General features: G+C 44.8%; 1 protein-coding gene across 1 annotated transcript in view; it reads right to left on the bottom strand.

Annotated features, from left to right (window-relative positions):
- Window positions 1-14,618: 14,618 nt before the first annotated feature.
- The window catches only part of CNGA3 (cyclic nucleotide gated channel subunit alpha 3), a 181,276-nt gene continuing 175,137 nt past the window's right edge, over window positions 14,619-20,757 (bottom strand). Inside the window, exon 8 of the mRNA XM_078658960.1 lies at window positions 14,619-17,511. Coding sequence (XP_078515086.1) covers window positions 16,088-17,511 — 1,424 coding nt within the window. The 3' untranslated portion in view covers window positions 14,619-16,087. The remainder of the gene's footprint in view (window positions 17,512-20,757) is intronic.

A 20,757-nucleotide genomic window follows, 5' to 3' on the forward strand; every position in this document is an offset into this window, starting at 1 on the left:
GCTCCTGAAAGCTGCAAAAAAATCGTGCATCAGATCTGCAAATCCGAGTGAACAATCACTGCAGGATCTGAAGCAAAGTTAAGGGACACTCTTTGTACACTAAAGTCAGAATTTTGCCACAGTGGGTACCTTTCGTTATTCAACCTGTAGCCTTGTGCCACAAATGTAATACTCTCACAAAAAGACATTGAAGCTAGGCCCAGCATCTTAGTGTTCCTCTCTAGTTCTGGATGACTCTCTGATCAGTATCAATAGTCTCCTCATGCTCAGAACATTACATGACATGGTAAGTGGTACAGGAAACAGAGAGCCCTTAAAGAACTCCAGAGTCTCAAGCAATTCAAGAGCGAATAGGAGTGGGGCCACAGTTTAGTTGGCCCCCCCGTGAGCAGGGACAACTTAAGGAATTTCAAGGCCCAGGGCAAAGCATATTGTGGGCCCCCCTGTAGAGAACAACTCTGTATGTATTATCTATTTTCTGCTCATTCACACCCTTGGCAACTATGGTCAGATCATTGACAACCTTGTTTCTTAGCCAGTTCTCATCTGGGCCCAACCCTGAAGCAAACAAGGCTTTTGGTCTGGTCGGCAACAGAGAAGCCAAAAAAATAGATGTTTGAAAAAGATAGCTGTATGCGGACTGGTGTCTCACTACTGAGCCCCTGCCTCCAGGGAGTGTTTTATTATGTTGATTGCACTCCTGTCTCTGCTCTACTAGGAAAGGGGACTCTGAGCCAGATACTACTAGACTGTGATTGCACCGACCAAGCAGCAGCATCAGATGGACATTGCCGTCATGTAGGGAGCACACAATGCTGTTCTGCACTGCAGTTTGGCATGTGATGTGGCCTGTCCTCTAGCCCTAGTTTGGTGAAGCGGTCTCCAGCTGGACTGCACCAGAATATCAGACAGATTAGAGATCTGTCCAAACCTTCTACCTACAATGAGTGGTGTACCTAGTCTGTCAGCACACTTCAGGCGTACAGTGTTAATATGTGGCTTTATTTGGTGCAATGGGTGAGATGCTTGGGGCTGGTATTCGGAGTCAGGTAGCACTAGGCTGTGATCACGCTTTTCCTGCAACAGCTCTATAAATTCGATGCAGTCACAAAGGGAGCATAAAATGCAAAATTCCACTGCACAGTAAGTGGTATGTGTGCATAAAGGCAAAGGCCTGTGCAGTTGAATTGCAGTGTGAGCAACATCAACTGTGGGCTGACTTTAAATTCGGCAAGTGCTGTCTGCGGACATACAGGCAAATCAAGAAGACTTTGAAAATTGGTCCTGCTGCAACAGCATATGAGCTATGCAAACAAATGATGGACGGAATGCTGAATGAAACATACATTCATCCCCATTCAAGAGATCTGGGTTAAATCCATTGTTCTTTTGCTCACCATGCCACCCCAGTTTAGATCCAGCCATAAGCAAATCCGTCTTGACCCTGTGCCTCATGGGAACAGTCCAGACCAAACTGCCAAGCCGGGTCCTCCCTGGACTGGAAACAAGCGTCCTGGGATCGGTTTCAGGGTATGTCATCCTTCTTCAGCCAGGCTAGCTTGAATCCAATGGCACAGTGAGCAAGGGACCCATGTCTGAGCATACCCATCCCACATAGGGCGAAAAGTGCTACGCAAACAAATGATGGATGCAATGTTGAATGAATCATACATTCACCCCCAGTCAAGAGATCTGGGGACATATGAATCAGTTGCCTGCCCTGCAGAGCAGAAGCCTGCATATCAAAGCCGCATTTGATGAACTTTTGCACTCAATTAGAAATCCACAATCAGACTAGATGATACTAGCAGTCTGGACTTGGAATAACTCCAGTGCAGTGCCTAAACACAAGTGGCCCTTCATCAGACCTCCAAAACTCTTTGGAAGGCAGTGAGCACTATTGTTATAACAGTCCTGTGATTGAGCTTCATGACTAGGTTTGATTGTGCAGAATTCTGGCCAACTAGGAGTGGAACCTGAAGGTCATCAGCAGTAGTTCCCCAGAATTCCCCAGAAGTGGTAGATGGCGTGTCTCACTTGGGAGGATCAAATCAGGATGTTGCACTGTCAAGTTTGCATCCTCCTTTCAGCCCAAAGGTGTCATTTGTTTCTCATTCCCTCGGTACTGGAAATTGTTTGCTTGGATGTAAGTAATCTCAAAACTCTTGAAAAAAGCAGGCCAAGCGGTACATATGTCTAATCCAACAAACACACTTATTGAAAAATTATCGGTTTAGGCACAGATCAAAATAGTTCCTCAGGCACTTTTTTGCCTCTGGACTGTTTAAGACTGTGGGATAGAGGGGTGTTGCTATCCTTTGCTCCCTGTAGTTCTATGGTGAGGTTGGGAGGGTGGTACCTGACAAAGCGGGACAGCCCTTAAACCTGATATTCACACTGGAAGCATGCATCTACACAATCTCTAGCCTGTCAGCTATACTTCCTTAAATCTACTATTTCTCACAGGATGCAGTACGCAGAGGGTGAACATTTCAAAGGGCAAGATCTAACTGTAGTACTGGATAATACCAAGGACAGGAGCCACTAGAAGTTTGGAGGAGCAGGGGCCATTTCAGAGGTGTTTAAAGATTGGATAACTTCAAAGGGATGGTTGATGTGTTGCCCCTCAACACTGCAGTACATATGAAAACAGTTTATTCTTCAGCACACAAATGCTCCTTTGGACCACGTAGTGTGGTAACACATCTGATCGACGACACTAACATTGGTCATATCTCTGTCTCTGTTCATAATCCATTTATAAGTGACTGTGTTGCTGGACCAACTGTAGACACTTGATATGTAATAAAAATCTACTTTATGATAGGGTCATTAGGTCAGAATTGATGGACTGCAACCAGAATTTCATGGCAGAGCAAAGAAAAGATGCGGGATGGGGCCCTGTAACCCACTCAAACCATTGGTACTGGGTGCTTCATCTCAGCCTTCTCTCACCTTCTTATCGAGTAAACTAAATGACTGACTGCAAAAAAAAAGTGATTTCACAAACGCACTCTCTCCCGTACAACAGGCAAGGAGTAACATGCGTTACTGGAACGAAGAGATCAGGGTGGCTATTGGTTGGGAAATTGACGGCCTAAACCATGAAAGATTGTGTGAAGGAGAGGAGGACCACATCTGGTACTTTGGCACAGGGAAATGAGACAAAATGGGATATCCTTAGTTCTAACAGGGCTTATATGAGGGGTAGCCTGGTGTTGCAGCTGATATGTTAGCCTATGTTAGGGTCCCAGACTGATAGTGTCTTACCAAAGTCCTGTCCACAACCTTAAAGGGTTGCATTAAGATAGAGGAGGTAACTGGGGGAACATCAAGATTTATGGTAGAGCATTTTCCATGTCCAGAAGACTGCTCAGCACTAGTCTACCAGATTGTGTGGGGCATCCCGTGACCACTTTAGCTAGCTATTGATACAGTTAATAATACTCTATCCCCCATGGGTTCTATGCAGCAAAGGGGTGATATTTTTAGCCCTAAGCCAGAATTCGACCCCTCAAACTGCAGCTCAAATAGGCAGATAACTCTGCATAGCTTATGTATCAAGTTGCCATCCTTGCAGCATGTATGGGACTGTTGATACCAGGTCTAATAGATCTAGACTAGTTTGGCCTTATAAATGAGGACAGTATATGGATAACACCAAAAAGATACAAAAATGTTCTGTACATACCAGATTGTTTTACGGCTTCCCCAGGATGTGGAGAAAGCATTTGATCAAGTGTACTGGTGCCTCCTAGAGCATACGTTCCACCCAGGCCCTTATTTCATCAGGTTGGCTATGGCTAGATTTTACACAGCTACAGCGAGCATCAGAGTGAACAGCAGGACCTTGAGCTATTCACTATCCATAGAGGTAGGAAACAAATTGTCTCTTGTATTTGTTTTAGCCATAGAACTCATGATAAAATACATACATCACAACATGCACATTCAAGGAAAAAGATAGGAAGGGACAACTTTAAATTGTCCATGTATGCAGATCATGTTGTGAGACTGCACATACATTTGCTTTAAAACCATTACAATTGCTAAAGTCATGCTGATTTATTAACTGATGTCTTTTAAAAAAATATTGTGTCCATGTTATGTGCACGCCTGCTCAGCCTTATCAGTTCTGGAGTATTAAACCTCATATGGCCGGGATGCCCGCCACCCCCTCCCAACACACATCCCCAAGGATGGGAAGTTGGACAATCGTTGAACTTTTGGAAGACGGGAGGGAGTCACCCTCCCGGCCGTATTTATTAAAATATGAAACAAAATTTAAAACATTAAATTAAAAGTTTTGTCATTATGCATTATGTACAATTTGACATTTATAACATTTCGATGCAGTCATGTACTTTTGGCTAACATCCTGAAAATGCATACACTCTAATTCAAATTGTACATCCTAGCATTAAGGGCCAACGGCAAGGTCTTAACCGGTGTCAGATCCCTACTACAAACTCCCGCCCTCACCGTGTGAGCGGCGCAAGCGCAGAGGGCTCTACCCTCATTGCCAACTGTAACTTCCCTTGTCGTGGTGGGGGCCCCCTTTCTACTCAACGCCATCTTAAGGGTCGTCCGAGTTCCCGTATGAGGTCTCTGTAGGAAGGACAGCGTGGACTCTCCCCCCCACACCATACTCTCTATCCGCCGTCGCGGATATCCGGCCCCCGGGAAATTAGTCAGGAGGGGCATTTAACCGCCTCCCCCCCCTTGGGAGGGGCCCATGGCCATCTCCCCCTCTCCCCCTAGGCGCCCCATCCTTAGTGGGTGCCGCCTCCCCGTGGAAGGGGCCAATGGCCGTCTTCCAACGGGCGCTCCCATCCATTGTGGGTGGCGCCCCACTCTAGGGACCTTTAAATTCCTGCTCACCGATCATGACCTTACCGCCCGACAAATAAATACGACAGTTGTTTACCTACTAAAAAGAAAATTCCACATCATCTTACTGCTATTACTGATCATTCCTGCAAGAAGAAATTTCTCCAATGCAAACCATATTTACATTCTCAACATTCCTTTATTCACTCTACCAAGGAAAAGGAAAGGCCTATACTTTCATCACTCAGAAAACTTTATTTTCTCCAAACATTTGCTATCAGGGGCTGGTGGGTGGGTCAAAATTGCTGCTTGTTCCGTCGAGGGCTCACGAGCAACGAGTGGGTGCAGCCTTCCGATCCGAGGAACAAGAGGACGATCTTCTGGGTTCCCGCTCCTTTATCCTTCTGCGGGAGGGCGTGTACCCGTCCCTGATACGCCTACTGGGCGTGGTCTTCCTTCGAGGTGTCTAGGACAACCCCTCTCGGGCGGGGGAAGGCGCGCTCCGGCTACGCTGCTTTGGGCATACCAGCCGGACCACGCCCACCCCACCCAAAATGGCTTCCCGGGAGGTTCGGGCCCCCATCCATACGTTCGGGGGGACCGAGCGGTCGCCCCTTTCCATATGGCCGGGATGCCCGCCACCCCCTCCCAACACACATCCCCAAGGATGGGAAGTCGGACAATCGTTGAACTTTTGGAAGACGGGAGGGAGTCACCCTCCCGGCCGTATTTATTAAAATATGAAACAAAATTTAAAACATTAAATTAAAAGTTTCATCATTATGCATTATGTACAATTTGACATGTATTACATTTCGATGCAGTCATGTACTTTTGGCTAACATCCTGAAAATGCATACACTCTAATTCAAATTGTACATCCTAGCATTAAGGGCCAACGGCAAGGTCTTAACCGGTGTCAGATCCCTACTACAAACTCTCGCCCTCACCGTGTGAGCGGCGCATGCGCAGAGGGCTCTACCCTCATTGCCAACTGTAACTTCCCTTGTCGTGGTGGGGGCCCCCTTTCTACTCGACGCCATCTTAAGGGTCGTCCGAGTTCCCGTATGAGGTCTCTGTAGGAAGGACAGCGTGGACTCTCCCCCCCACCTCATACTCTCTATCCGCTGTCGCGGATATCCGGCCCCCGGGAAATTAGTCAGGAGGGGCATTTAACCGCCTCCCCCCCTTGGGAGGGGCCCATGGCCATCTCCCCCTAGGCGCCCCATCCTTAGTGGGTGCCGCCTCCCCGTGGAAGGGGCCAATGGCCGTCTTCCCCCGGGCGCTCCCATCCATTGTGGGTGGCGCCCCACTCTAGGGACCTTTAAATTCCTGCTCACCGATCATGACCTTACCGCCACAGACCGGATAGTTGACCGACTATCCGGTCCCCCCAACTCCTCCTATAGGTCATACTTCCTCAAACCTCTCAGCCATGCAACCAAATCTCCTATTAGTAAATCATTCCCCTCCCTGGACAGGTGAACCCCATCGTACAGATACATATGGTCACCCCGGATACACCCATGAGGAATGACATGCAACTGTGCAGAACGGAACAGTCTATTAATCTTATTATTGACCCGTTTAACTGAATGGTTCAGAGCTGACACCGAAAGGCCCCCTTGCCACCTCCTTCTAGGAATCATGTGGGACCAGGCAATCGTGCACCCCGGGACTCTTTTAGCCAACCAGCTAACAGCCGACAAGATTCGTTCAAGTAACACTCGTCTACCCAGTGTCACCAAATCGTTGCCACCCAGGTGTACTATGACTATAGATGGCGGTGACCTATGCCGCCCTAAAAGTCCCTCGAAAAATTACTCAAATTTGTCAAAAACGAGCCCACCTTTACCATGGAAAGCCACTCTGAACCCGTATTCCCCAGGTGCGTGAATCGCGTCACCTTCCTTGAATACGTCACCGGCGCGCCTCACGTATGAGTGGCCCACGACCCATACCATCCTCTCCCCAGTCGGTGATCTCTGACCACTGGTCTCTTGATGTAGGGTCGACCTCCAATTCCGCCCTGCATGGCAGGCCCGCGAAACTGCAAAGTAAACAAAAGACAGAAAACGTGAGTGCATGTCAATTGATCACTTACAACATGTGCAATCGCACATACCTCTTAAAGCAATTCGAGGACCAACGGCCCAATTGTTTCACTTCCTCGGCACTCTGACCCCTGGCTGTAGCCTCCGTAGCAGCCCCTATCCTGAAGGAGTGGGTCCCAAAATCGCACGGGTCCATGCCCGCGTCAGCGATTGCCAGTGCCAGCACCCTCTGAAACTGAAATCTCGTCAGTGGGGTGCCATCCTTGTGTCGGAGCAAGCTCCCCCCCCAAGCGGCCGCTCTCAGCGCCAAATAGTCTTCCACACACTTCAACGGGCAGACGGGGGACCCTCGCTTGCGCTGTACGACCACACTATCTCCCATAGCCCCCTGGTCGGTCTTGGACCTGGCTATCATGATTACCATCGAATCACCCCTTATCTGGATGTGATCCCTGCACAAACCTCCCTCCATATCTCTCTTGTTCCTTGCGACAAGCTCGCTCACCCTCATGGCCCCATGGAATGCCAATGTGAACGCTGCCCGGAACAGAACTGCTTCGTAATGGGAGGAACACGTCTCGTCCAGCTTTGCTAAAAGCAGAGACAGTCTGTCTAAGCCAATCGGGTGCCTCGTATCTCTCTTGCAACCCTCAAGGCGCTGCCAGCCGCGAAGGGCTTTCCTCACCAAAAAAGAACCTGTAGGGTCTTTTATGCCGTGTACCTGGGCCATGAATGAAATGGCCGCCCTATGCCTACCGGCCGTTGCCACTGATCGGCCCTCCCTGTGTAGTGCAACCAGGTACCCCAGGAAGGATTCCTCCTGCCCCCAATGCAGACTCCCCACAGGACCCAAATATGTGCAATAAGAACGAAACGCTCCTTCGTATGCTTTCCTTGTCCTGGGGGCTAGACTCGCTGCCACGAGGTCTTGTAATCCGAGGCACCGATTAGCCACATTGCTTCTGGGAATGGTGCTGCCTCTAAGTCTGCTGTGGGCAGATAACCCCTGAATGCCTGCATACGTGAACGAGAGAGTGCATCAGCCGCATGATTCAGTACACCTGGCACATGTTTCGCCCTGAACAGTACATTCAATCTCATGCACAGCAGCACAATCTCTTTCAACAATCTCAACATCATTTTGCAGCGTGCTGCCTGTCGGTTAATGCAATCTACGACAGTCATATTGTCGGACCAAAACACCACTGAGCGGCCCCTGAAGTCATCGGCCCATGTCATCAGAGCAACCCAGATGGGGAATAACTCCAAGAACCCAATGTTACCTGTGAGGCCGTCGGAGTGCCACCATGTTGGCCATGTTTGTGCCGACCATCGATCACCCAAGATGGCGCCAAAACCCACGCTCCCTGCCGAGTCGGTCCATAGACCCAATTCCTCCGAAGACTCTGGCGGGGAGCTCCAGACGACTCGACCGTTGAAGTCCGCCAGAAATGCCAAACAAATACGCATATCCTGGCGAACCTCTCCAGACAGTCTCGTACGGTGGTGAGCCTCTTTGAGACCACCCATAGCCTGCGCGATAGAGCGCGAAAACGGGCGGGCCATAGGAATCACCCTTAAGGCAAAATTAAGCTGACCCACTGTTCGTTGTAACTGGTGCAGGGTCACTTTCTCCCCACCCAGGCATTGCCTCAAGGAAGCCCGGAACTTGGTCACTTTGTCTACTGGTAGTCGGAAACACCCCTCCACAGAATCGAGCTCAATACCCAGAAACTCCAGTGAAGTAGATGGTCCCACCGTCTTACCTGGTGCCAATGGGACACCGAATTCATTCATGAGGATGCAGATATCATACAGCGCCTGTGCGCAATTCATATCATCGGCTGCCCCCAAAAACAGAAAATCATCCAGATAATGCATAACATGTCTATGCCCTGTGGCCTCTGTAAATGCCCATTCCAAAAAACAGCTAAACATCTCAAAATATGCACATGAAATGGAACAACCCATGGGCATGCATTTGTCCATGTAATAATTTCCCTGAAATGCAAAACCTAGCAGGCGCTGATCCTGCGGGTGCACCGGAAGCAACCGGAATGCTGATTCGATATCACACTTCGCCATCAGTGCCCCAGGGCCTAGGTGGTTCAACATGGCCACGGCATCGTCGAACGATGCGTATCGTACCGAACAAACTTCTGGGTCTATGGCATCATTCACCGAGGATCCCCTGGGAGCAGAAAGGTTATGTATGAGTCTAAACTCCCCCGGATCTTTCTTCGGGACAATCCCTAACGGGGAACATATGAAATCGGCCAACGGCGGGCAGGAAAAGGGGCCAGCCACTCGTCCGAAACTGACTTCTTTTGCTATTTTCTTTTCTGCCACGCTTGGGTTGTGCTGTACCGATAACTGGTTTCTACAAAAGGAATTCCCCTGAACTTCCCCCACCGGGATGTGGAAGCCATGTGAGAATCCCTTCCTCAACACCCCAGCGGACACATGATCAGGGTATTTGTTTAACCACGGAATCATAACCATTAGATCAAATGGTGTAGGCAAAAGGTCCACCTCACTCCTGCTTAGGTCCTCCTTTTCCACCCGTCCCGCCATTCTTTGATCTACATGCACTTTCCGGGTGTGAGGAATTCCCACAGCCGGCACACACATGCTTAAACTTGCATGTCCCCTGTGGTCTGCTACAATTGCCTCGATTGAAGCCCCAACAGACCCCTCCTTGTCCGCCCTTCCCGCCAACTCTAGGCTGATAGCCCCCACCTGTGCCTGTTCGAAAGGGCACCCCGGGCTTTTGGCGGACAACTCCGGACCCGCTCCCGCCTGGCGAGGACGTACCTGTCCCCCCTGGCAGGAGTTGCTTGTGCCATGACACCGAGTCCAAACAATCCCAAGACAGAGAAGCATCATATTCCTTTGCTTTACGGAACTTCATGTCATAGCCTTTCCATTCTTCCCCCTCATACATTGAATAAAAATCCATAATGCGATTCTGATAGCAAACCAACTCAGTCATAACATCAGGTCTACGTTCCCCCATAACTGCGGTAAATATAGAGAAGGCCTTAACCCAGTTCGTCACTGTCTCTTCCACCCTGAACTCGGCCATCTTGGCACGCCATACACTAGGGTGCCACAAATCTTTCTGCGTTTTAGCATACTCCATCTCGTGATGGTCCGTTAACAATGAAAACATGTTGACATACTTGTCTCCCCATATTAACTCTTTCGTGGCCAAGGGAACGTGCTGTGCAACCTTTTCCCGCCTAGAGGGTATCGAGCCCTCCCACGCCATTGGCAATGCGAGCTTACCCGGATCGGCTATTGTTGCCGCCACCTTCTCTTGACCAGCTGCTGGTACTCCTGGCGCCACCTGTGGGGGAACAAGAGGAACACTCGCTTTCGCGACATCTCTCGATTGCCGCAACTGCTTCATTAACACTCTGGCCTCTTCGGCCGGATCTCCCGGGGTCGCTGTGCCCCCCACCTTTGTTTTAAGCCATGCGGTCAACTGAGCGGCCAATTCTGGGGGCATTTCATCATCCTCGGTCGAGGTGATCACCACTGGGATAGGCTGGCCTAAAACTGGTTCCTGAACCGGGTTACCAGCCGGTACTAGGGGAGCGATGGGCGGCACCACTGGTGCCGGGACCCCCCCCGAGACTGCCCTTTCTTTGACCCGCTTCCCTCTTAACCCGGGAACCACTCCCGGCAAGGCCGGGCCTATTACCTTTTTCGGCTGACCTGGGTCGTTCATTGTAGCCAATTGCTTCTTTACCTCCGCCAAACCTCTACCGAGCGATTGGACTTGACCGAGCTTTCGGTCCATACACGCCATCCGGTTCGACAACAGGCGTAACATCTTCTCCATCTCGGAACCCTTTCCTGCTTGCTTGCTAGGCATGGTTGCGAGTCCTCCGCCTTTGGTCGATCCACGAGGTCCTGAAATCCGTGTCGAAACTGAAAGATAAAAACAGGATTACCACGTTCAAAATTGCTGCTTGTTCCGTCGAGGGCTCACGAGCAACGAGTGGGTGCAGCCTTCCGATCCGAGGAACAAGAGGACGATCTTCTGGGTTCCCGCTCCTTTATCCTTCTGCGGGAGGGTGTGTACCCGTCCCTGATACGCCTACTGGGCGTGGTCTTCCTTCGAGGTGTCTAGGACAACCCCTCTCGGGCGGGGGAAGGCGCGCTCCGGCTACGCCGCTTTGGGCATACCAGCCGGGCCACGCCCACCCCGCCCAAAATGGCTTCCCGGGAGGTTCGGGCCCCCATCCATACGTTCGGGGGGACCGAGCGGTCGCCCCTTTCCATTCTGATGTTTTGCACTTTGAGCAGGGATTTGTGAAATGGAAAGCTCAGCATCTGATTGTTTGCATTTCTTGCATCTTTTTCAATGTAATTTGCCCTTCTTTAAATAAGAAAGCTGTACACATGTTAATCTGAGTTTCAGTTTCTGCCACATGTACTCTTATTGGAAGCAAGTAATGTATGTGAAGATGCTGACAACTGTGGGGAGACATTCTGCTGCTGTGCATTGCAATAATGTGCTGTCCTTGTTTTACTAAATGATTGTGAGCACACTTCACATAGGGATATGTGTGTTTCCTCTTATCTTTCTGTCAGTATGATGACATTTGTTGTCCATCTCTCATCTGATAGACTGTCTTCTTCTTTGCAAAATCTGGCCCACCAAAACTAAGAGAAGAAACCATCCCAATCCCTTTTGTATTTTAGTTGGCGTTTTGTACCATGTGTGTCTAGTTACCCATCATCTTCTGTGTGCTTGAGTCATGACTGAGCTTCATTGGCTCTTGCCTCCGTTTTTCAAAGAAAAAGAAAGAATCATACTTGGGACTGTACTTCAACATTGTCATTATTTGTATGACTTTTAGTTTTATTAACAATGTGACACATCTCCAATTTCATCTAACAGCAGTCTGGCATAACTTTAACTGAGATTATGTACCTTTCCTTATGGGAACCTTTAACATTCAATGTATGAATCCATAGACAAGGCCACAATTCCTAATTCAACACTTTTTCTTTTTGTTCGCAAGTGTCTTGTGAAGAAGAATATCACTATTTAGTGATTTGAGCCATTCCAGAACATTTCTATATTTTGTTTTTATCTGTAAACCGTTTTCCCATTTGAAATTAAACACTGTCTACATATTTTTTTTAATTTTTATTGTTTCCCTAAGTAAACCTTTAGGTGTAGCCTGGTAAACAACCCTGGCAACGAAATCATAACCCCGCATGTTATTACAACGTGGTCTTTACAACGAACGCGTTGTAACAATGCATACATTACCCCGCAAGTCGTAACAACGACTTGCGGAGGGGGGCGAATGTGTTGGATTTTAAATCCAACACCTTCCCAACTGTCCGCACACACTAGAGTTGGAATAGTAAATTATACTATTCCAACATCTAGCGCCCCCATCCGCAAGTTGTTGTTATGACTTGCGGGGTAATGGTATGTGTTGGTATAATGCATTTGTTGTAAAAACTGCGTTGTAACAACATGCGGGGTGACGGGCAGTGGGAAAAAGAGTCATATTCGTGTAGCCTACCACCTTGAGGTGAACCTGTCTTTCACATAATAACATTGCAGTTCCATTGGCTATTCATTTTCTGTACACTAGCTTTACCCATTTTCATTTTTTATGTTTGAATCGATTGAATATCTTTATTTGATTATAAGTAAATAATCATAAAAGAACAGACAAATATTAAAATGCATAAAATACTTGCATCAGCTAGTTCATATCATATACTTCAAAAGACAAGGAAAACAAACAATTCAACATATCAAAATCATGCAACGCCTCAGTTCCCCATAAAAACACTCCCACCTCATTGGAGAATGCTCAATATCACAGTGTAGTCAGTAACAGACAAATAGCAGCAGGGAAGGTGTATCCAGGGGAGGGTAAATAGACCATTGCATTATATCTAAAAAGCAATAGAACCAAGCCAATAAAGTTCATTTTTCAAAAATTTGGTTTGATATATTGAATACTTTTTTACCTTCTCTTTTAAAGTATTTTATATGAAATTGAGGATGCAAGATTTTTATGTTTTAAATATTTGTTTTTTCTTTTATGAATAACTACTTCTAAAAGAATAAAGATATTCAGTCAATCAATGTTTGCATCAGATTGATTAATGTTACTTGTCAGTGGGTGTAGAATTGTGGCTTTGCATTAGTTCATAATTTCTTTATGGTTCAGTCAATAGTATGTTCACTCATTGACAGTTCTTGATATTTTATGGACATCTGACTTCATAAAAACAAAAGTCTCACCTTTATGATTTTCTTTATAATGAGTGCATTTTTGTCATTCTCTACCAAGCTACAAAAATCTTTCTTTGATCTCATTCTTACTAGTCATACTTTAAAAACTATCAATAAATTTCAGAATTGAAAGATATTTAGATTTCATCTTTAAATATAGTACACTTCAAACATTTCTGTTACATTATCGCTAAAGCCTGATTCTGTACTTAAGGGATTCACAGCTGCATTACATTATTCTGCAATGCTCAGTGTTCTTGACTTTCAATTTTCTATAATACAGTTTTCATTACAGTGTAGTTTGTTGATGCGCGTCCAATCTTTCCCAAATCTCTGATCTCAATCCAATGCATTCATTTGACTTCAATAGGCATATCTAGGAATTCTTTTCTTTTATAGTTAATTCTTGCTTATGCTTCTAATACATGCATGGGTTCTTATGAAGCCTCACCTATATTTTGTTCATTGTCAAGTGCATCTGGTGAAACACTTGCAAGAATTTATACAATTATTTGCCTTTACAACTACAACTACTACTTCCCTGCTCCCTTCTAATTTAACTAATTCATTGTATCTGTCAATGTTTGATTTACAATATTTACTTTGTTCTCCTCTAAGGACCGATGTGTTTGGTCTATAGAGTTTCAAATACATCCTACCTCACGAGCATATTACAAGGCAATGCTTGAGTCACAAAGCACACCACATTATATCAGGATCTATTGGTAGCTGTGTGTCCTGCTTAACTCTCAGATAGTCTGCAGTATGTGTGCCTCTGTATGGCTCGGACTTAGAAGGACTTGGGACTTGACGCTTTGAAAAAATGCTTGCCATATATTTTATGTTCAAATTGTGCACAGTTCATTTCTCTTTAACATTGGTAATGATAGGAATGTAAAAATATGAGTTTTAAAAAAAAAAATGGAACTATCAGAAAAATGACCATGTACATTGCAAAATAAAAAACAAGAACATTTTACAAAGTCACACACATATTTCCATTATTATCAGTGATATAAACAAGTTGCAACAAAAACATAATGAAACAATTAATTGAACACAGCATCATACAAATAGAAGTTTCATGTTTAAAACAGTATCTTTTGAGATGCATTTCTGCATTAGCAGGCAGCCGCGGCCGGCAGTGGGAGTACCTGCAGGGCAGTGATGTGGGGAGGGGCATGGTGGGGGGTAGTAATGTATGGATTATGGAGTTTTACAGGTAAGTAAACATTTAAATAAATAAAATGAATTTTGTTGCGCGCACTGCATCGCATTTGGGGATGCAGTGCACTCAACGAAATTCGTTTTATTTATTTAAATGTTTACTTACCTGGAAAGCTCCGTAATCCATACATTACTACGCCCCTCCCTGACCCTCCCCTTCCCCACGCCAGCGCCCTGCAGGTACTCCCACTGCCGGCCGTGGCTGTTAGCAGGATGCAAAGATTGTCAACATTTTCTACGAAATCCGATAAATAATATCTTATGATCAAAGCCACTGCCAAAAAAATCTCTAAAAAGGTTTATTTTCTGTTTTTTTACATATAAAAATAGTCGTTTCACAGTGCAGTTTTACCATTCACTCTACGTTTCAAGAATATCTTTTGAATGAAAGAATGTGAATGTTTCAGTAATGTTCATTTGAGGTACGATCATTACCACAAGGCATTACTGCATTGTTTAAAGATTTTCCGACTAAGACGTTTTTGCCTGTACATTCCTGCAGATGTGTTTTATACTAGCCTTTACCTGCCGGTAACATTGCTGATTATTACCTACGAGGAGTCACAGTAATTACGGTCAGTGTTTAAATACATGCACAACAGTGAAAATATCCATTAATCCAATTAGGATATATATATGTATTTAAATCTAAATATGTATCGAAGGCTCCCAGTTACATCATGTCCTCACTGAAATATCACCACATGAATAATCTGTAAACTTTTGCCTTTATTGATCACAGTTTTTAAGTCTCTGTTCCATGCTGCTTCCTCTCTATAACGTTCTGTGTTTTTCCAGTTTGTATGTAGATTGTTGTGTTTCTGCATGTAAGCATGTTTGTCTGTGGTTTAACTGTGATTCTTTGGCTTATTGTCTTTGATGATTAAATGTATAGTAACCATAATTGCATAACTGACCTGAATGAAATAAATGCATTTGAATTTAAAATACATTTATGGATCTAAACTAAAATGTAAGTTTCAATGGGATTCAGCCGTGTGGAAGGAGAGGCATTGTTTAGCAATATATTCTCAAATGTAGAAGTCTACAATTTAGTCCATCAGAGTAATTGTATAGCAGCCCATATATGAGGGCTGTGGGCCATAGCTCAGAGAAGCCTGATGAGTCATATTTTATATCAAACAAACAAACCAGAGGAGGAAGGGTCGGAGGGAAAAATATTTAGAGACCTGCCAGGGTCATATTTTATAACCTGGCCCAAAAAAGAGAAATCGATAAAACTGTGCTTAAAACCCCAAAAATGAAAAAAGAAAAGGGCGAAACTGTTTGGAGGGCACAGTAGGATGTCATAATGTGTACCTGTATAATAGAAAGTGTTATGCTCTTCATTTCCATACGGGAATATCTATCCTGGGTAATAAATGCATGTGTACATATATTGGTGAGGGTAAATGCACCCAAATAAATTAGATTTTGTGATGTGCTGTAAAAATGTAAACACCATTTTCTTAAAAGTTTCGCACATTATTAAAATAACTTACGCTTGTGAGTAGGCTTTTACCAAATTCTCTTTAATGCTCACTCGTATGAGAGGATTGCATACGTTATTCGGAGCAGCACTCTCTTTAGTGAGCAGTAAAACAAATGCCATATAACATTGTGTAATGGCACCTATATTGTCTCTGTCTGACATATCATATTTATATCTTTATATGCACACCTGCTGCACCAAAAATAACTATTTCTTATTTGGATCCACATCGGCCTTTGCTACCTCTGCCTCAGTTGCACTGTCATGGTCCTCAGGTAAACCAGTCCCAGGCATCTGTATCCGATTCTCCACTTTGGTGATTCTCTGTTTCAGTTTAAGTTGAGTTGAGGTATACTCTGCAAGAAGTCTGGCAAATTTAGTTTGTAAACTGTCTAGTGAGGATTCAAGTTTTGACACCTTTTCCTCCAGGTCTTTAGGGTCAGCACCAGCCTTTGCTGCTTCCTCATCAATTAATCCATCTTTCAATAAAATTTGTCGCCCTTTCTCTTCCAGCATTTTCTTGGCATCAGGGTACTCAGTTAGGGCTTCCATCAAGTCATCCTTTGATAGACAAAACAGATCCGAATAACCAATACTTCTGATGTTAGCAGTCCTCCTATTGCCAGATTTGCTACCTTTAATATTCAAGATACTGATTTCACCAAAGTAGCTGCCATCACTTAGCACCACAAACTGAGTTATTCCATCATCAGCCACAACAGCTAATTTTCCCTCTTTGATGATATACATTTCCCTACCAATATCCCCTTTCTTACAGATGTAATCTCCGGGGCTGAAGACTTGAGGCCTCAGCTTCAGCACCAGCTCCACAAGGAGTCCAGCTTCACAATCTTGGAAGATTCGCACTTTCTTCAGTGTGTCCAAGTGGACATTGATGGCAATCTCAGCTTTCAATTTGTCTGGCAGATTCTTCAGGACCTCCTTCTCATCAACAGTTTTTTTGTTTGTCCAGAGATAATCAAACCACTTGATAACTCGTGCCTCAAGGTCCTTTGAGACATTTCGGAATTGCATATATTGCTTGATGGAGTCAATCTTGGACTGGAAGTCTGCCCTGGAGGCATTCATGTTGGAAATCATAGATCCAACATTACCTACGATAGTTGCAAAGATCAGCACACCAACTAGAAAATCAAACACTACAAAGAGGAACTCTCCGTCCTTCACTGGAGGAGGTGTCTCACCAATCGTGGTCAGGGTCAGTGTCGACCAGTAGAGGCTGTAGATGTATTTTCTGGCCAGACGCCCATATTCTGGATGGGACACATTTGGGTAGACCCATGTGTCTGTTCCAAAGCCTATAGTTTTGGAGATTGCAAAAAATATGCATGCATTCCAGTGTATGATGATAAGAATATACAGGACAAGGTTGCTAATGCGAAAAATATTTGGGTAATTTGTCCTTGTCTCCGTGCGGTCAAAAAACTCAAACATCCTGGCAAACCTTAATAGACGGTTGAAGCGCAGCTCTGGATAGATCATGCCCACTTTGAGATAAATTAAATCTGTTGGTACAAGTGAAATCATATCAAGTTTAAACTGTAAAGTCTTTGTGTAATGTTGCTTTAACGTCTTGGCATCTTTAACAAGCAAACCTTGTTCGAGAAACCCTGAAAGATTAAAAATAGGTTACTGTAACGAGGTATACAAATATTTTGCAAATAAAAGTGTAATACATTTTGTTGAAAGTTGCTTCTGTAGCCATTGTTTGTAAATTCATAATAAAAAAAGGACAGTAGTACATTATTTTTAATGAACTGGTTAACAGTTTGAAGCTACACACACCATTTCCGACTACATGAATGCAATTCCTAATACATCTACTGTTGGGCTCAACAAGTCCTAACTCACATCTTATTCGTCCACCAGTGAAAAACATTTCAAAACAAATATACAAAGAGATGACATTCTTAGTTGACAGATCTTGTTTTTTTTTTCATTTTCTGCTGTATCCTTTAATTTTTATTGATCTGTTTACCATGTTAGCTATGCCTCTGCTTAATTTTAGTCGGTGTTTGCCGGTGGGTACCCAATGGCATGAATTTTTCAAAACCCACACTTATTTTTCCTCCTATGGAGAGCAAAAGAGGGAAAAACGCACAACAGGGAAAGAAGAAGGAAGAGAAACACAGAAAAAACGTCACAAATGGAGAAAGAAGGGACTGATAATAGAAAGACAAAGAAGAAGGCAGCTTCTGATAGTGTATTCAAGAATACTGTGGTGGATTCAATGCTACCCACCCTTGTTATTGGGCGCACTGATGTTTAATAGTGCCAGCTGTTGGGTTCTAAGCAGGGCTTTTGGCCCCGGCACTCATTGCTTTGCAAATTAAGCACTGCTATGCCTAAGGTATTTACCATGAGTAGTAAAATTACCACTCTTTCCAGTATGAGACCACATATGTGAAATCTAGTGAAATATTACTCAGTGAAAGGTCATGTAATTCTTAGCAGGAATATGTGATTATACAATTTTGCTCTATTGAAACGTGCAAAATCCATCATTTTGAACAGCATTAGTCATGGTTTTGGTTGGTTTACCGTGGGTCATACACTAAGTGGCGTGGTCAGTGGCTTTGTCTGAAAGAAGATACCTGTTCCAGGTCATTTTTGAAACAGCCAAGTGCAAATTGAGGAAATGTGATATTTTCTAACAGTGGCACTAAGTGGTCCAGACAACCATGCCTTGTTGTTGACACAACAGAATTAATCATCCATACAATGGGCCTGATTACAATATTCGTCAGACTGCAACTGACCGACCATCAGTTGGGGTCCGTCTGATATCTGCCCCTGCGGCCCGCCCGCCGCATTACAATGCGGTGGACAGAAGCATCAGGTGGAAGGACCATCTGCTGCTGTTCTGACGGGCTCAAGGGCCCATTGGAGCATCGGAAAAAATCACAATCCCATAATATCAAAATGTTATCCTAGAAATCAGAACAATCTTACACCTTGCAGAAAACTCCCTCTCAAAACTCAATCATCTTCAAAACTCGCTAGCTGCAGCCAACAACGTGATAAGCACTATCCCACTGTCTCTGACTTATCGACATATAGTTACATTCGAACTCCCTAACTACTTAACGGACTTGGAAATCCAAACTCTACCACTTCTCTACGAAACTCCTACTTCCCCCATCACAAATAAAGAAGAATTCTCTATTCTCCCAGTCACCATCAACCCAAAGAGAACATCCCAACCAAATCACAAACAACCTTCAAACAATAACCCCCACCTCCGAAAATATAGAACTTTCTTTTGAGAATGCCTCAAACCAGCTTTCATGCCTCCTTCTAAATTGCCGCTCAGCCCTAAAAACACACCTCAGACATCGCCGACCTCACTCTAAACCTGAAAATGGACATGACCATCCTCACGGAAACTTGGCTCACTGAATGATCCTCCCCATGCCTAGACCTTCTATTCCCTCCAAATTACAACATCATAAGACTAGACAGACCTCACAAAAAGGGCGGGGGCATCGCCTGCATACATTGATCCGACATCTCCATCTCGAAGTTTCAGTCCGAACCCCTGGATTCTTGTGAATACATAGGAATCTCCGTAAAATCCTCAGATAACCACTTCCACAAACTACACATACTCTACCATCCACCAGGTAATAACACAGTTTTCACAGACCAACTTATGGAAATCATCATAACAAACTCCACCCCTCGTTCCAATGACATATTCCATGGCAACCACAATCTCCATTGAGAAAACCCCTTAAACAAGCAGGTCAACGCCCTCAAAATCTTCCTGTAAGACCATTCCCTGATCCAAGCCATCTCAAAGCCCACTCACTCCAAAGGTACACTTGACTGGATCATCTCTACAGAAAAAATGATTGGATCTATCTCGATCACACCTTGTGATTGGTCAGACCATCAAATTACTACCTTTCAAATCCCCTCCACTAGAAAGAAAACTTACTTGCAGCAACTCAAACCCAAACACTGGTAAGAGACACAAAAAACCTCAACTGGAACAACCTAGCTTCCCACTGTGAGAAAACTCTCACTCTTCCCAACAACATGTCTGACGTCAATGACCTCACTACAACTCCACGATGACCAAAGTAGCACCACCAAAACTCAAAAGAATACCGAACAAAGACAAAAACCCATGGTTCAATGGAGCCTTGAATGAAGAAAGGCGCAGACCAAGACTAACTGAACGGAAATGGAGACAACATCCCTCCCCCCTCCAACTTAAACTACATAGGAAATCTAGAAACTCCTATAACAAAAGCATTCTACAATCAAAAAAAGACTATGCCAAAGGTAGACCGTAGAAACTCTGTGAAATGCTAAAATAAGAATCTAACAAATTTGCCAAAACCGCACTCTTGACTTCGAAATCACAGCTTAGTTGTGAAGAATTTTCCTCATTCTTCACAGCAAAAATCAACACCCTCCAACTCGAGTTAAGGCCGGCAGCAACTAACTCAGCCATCCCAAAGAACACACAAGCTGAAAATCCTAAACAACTCGATCTATCTTTGCCCAAAAATAACTGTCACTGGTCTACCTTCAAACTTTACGATCTCGGTGACATCACTAAAACATTAGCAACTATCAAAACCAACAACCACTTCAATTACCCTGTCCCCCCAAACTGACCTACACCACATCTACCAGATCATCTCCCCTCTCTGGACTAAAATGATCAATGCCTCACTAGCACACGGTCATATCCCAGATTGCCTAAAAACTGGTCGTCACCCCTAACCTAAAACACCCGACAGCAAACACCTCCGACCCTAACAATTTCCGACCTATAACTAACAATCCCATGCTAGCCAAGGTCTTGGAAAAATGTGTTCAGCAACAACTGAACCAACACATCA

The sequence above is a fragment of the Lissotriton helveticus genome, chromosome 8 (genome assembly GCF_964261635.1).
Source record: "Lissotriton helveticus chromosome 8, aLisHel1.1, whole genome shotgun sequence".
NCBI lineage: Eukaryota > Metazoa > Chordata > Amphibia > Caudata > Salamandridae > Lissotriton > Lissotriton helveticus.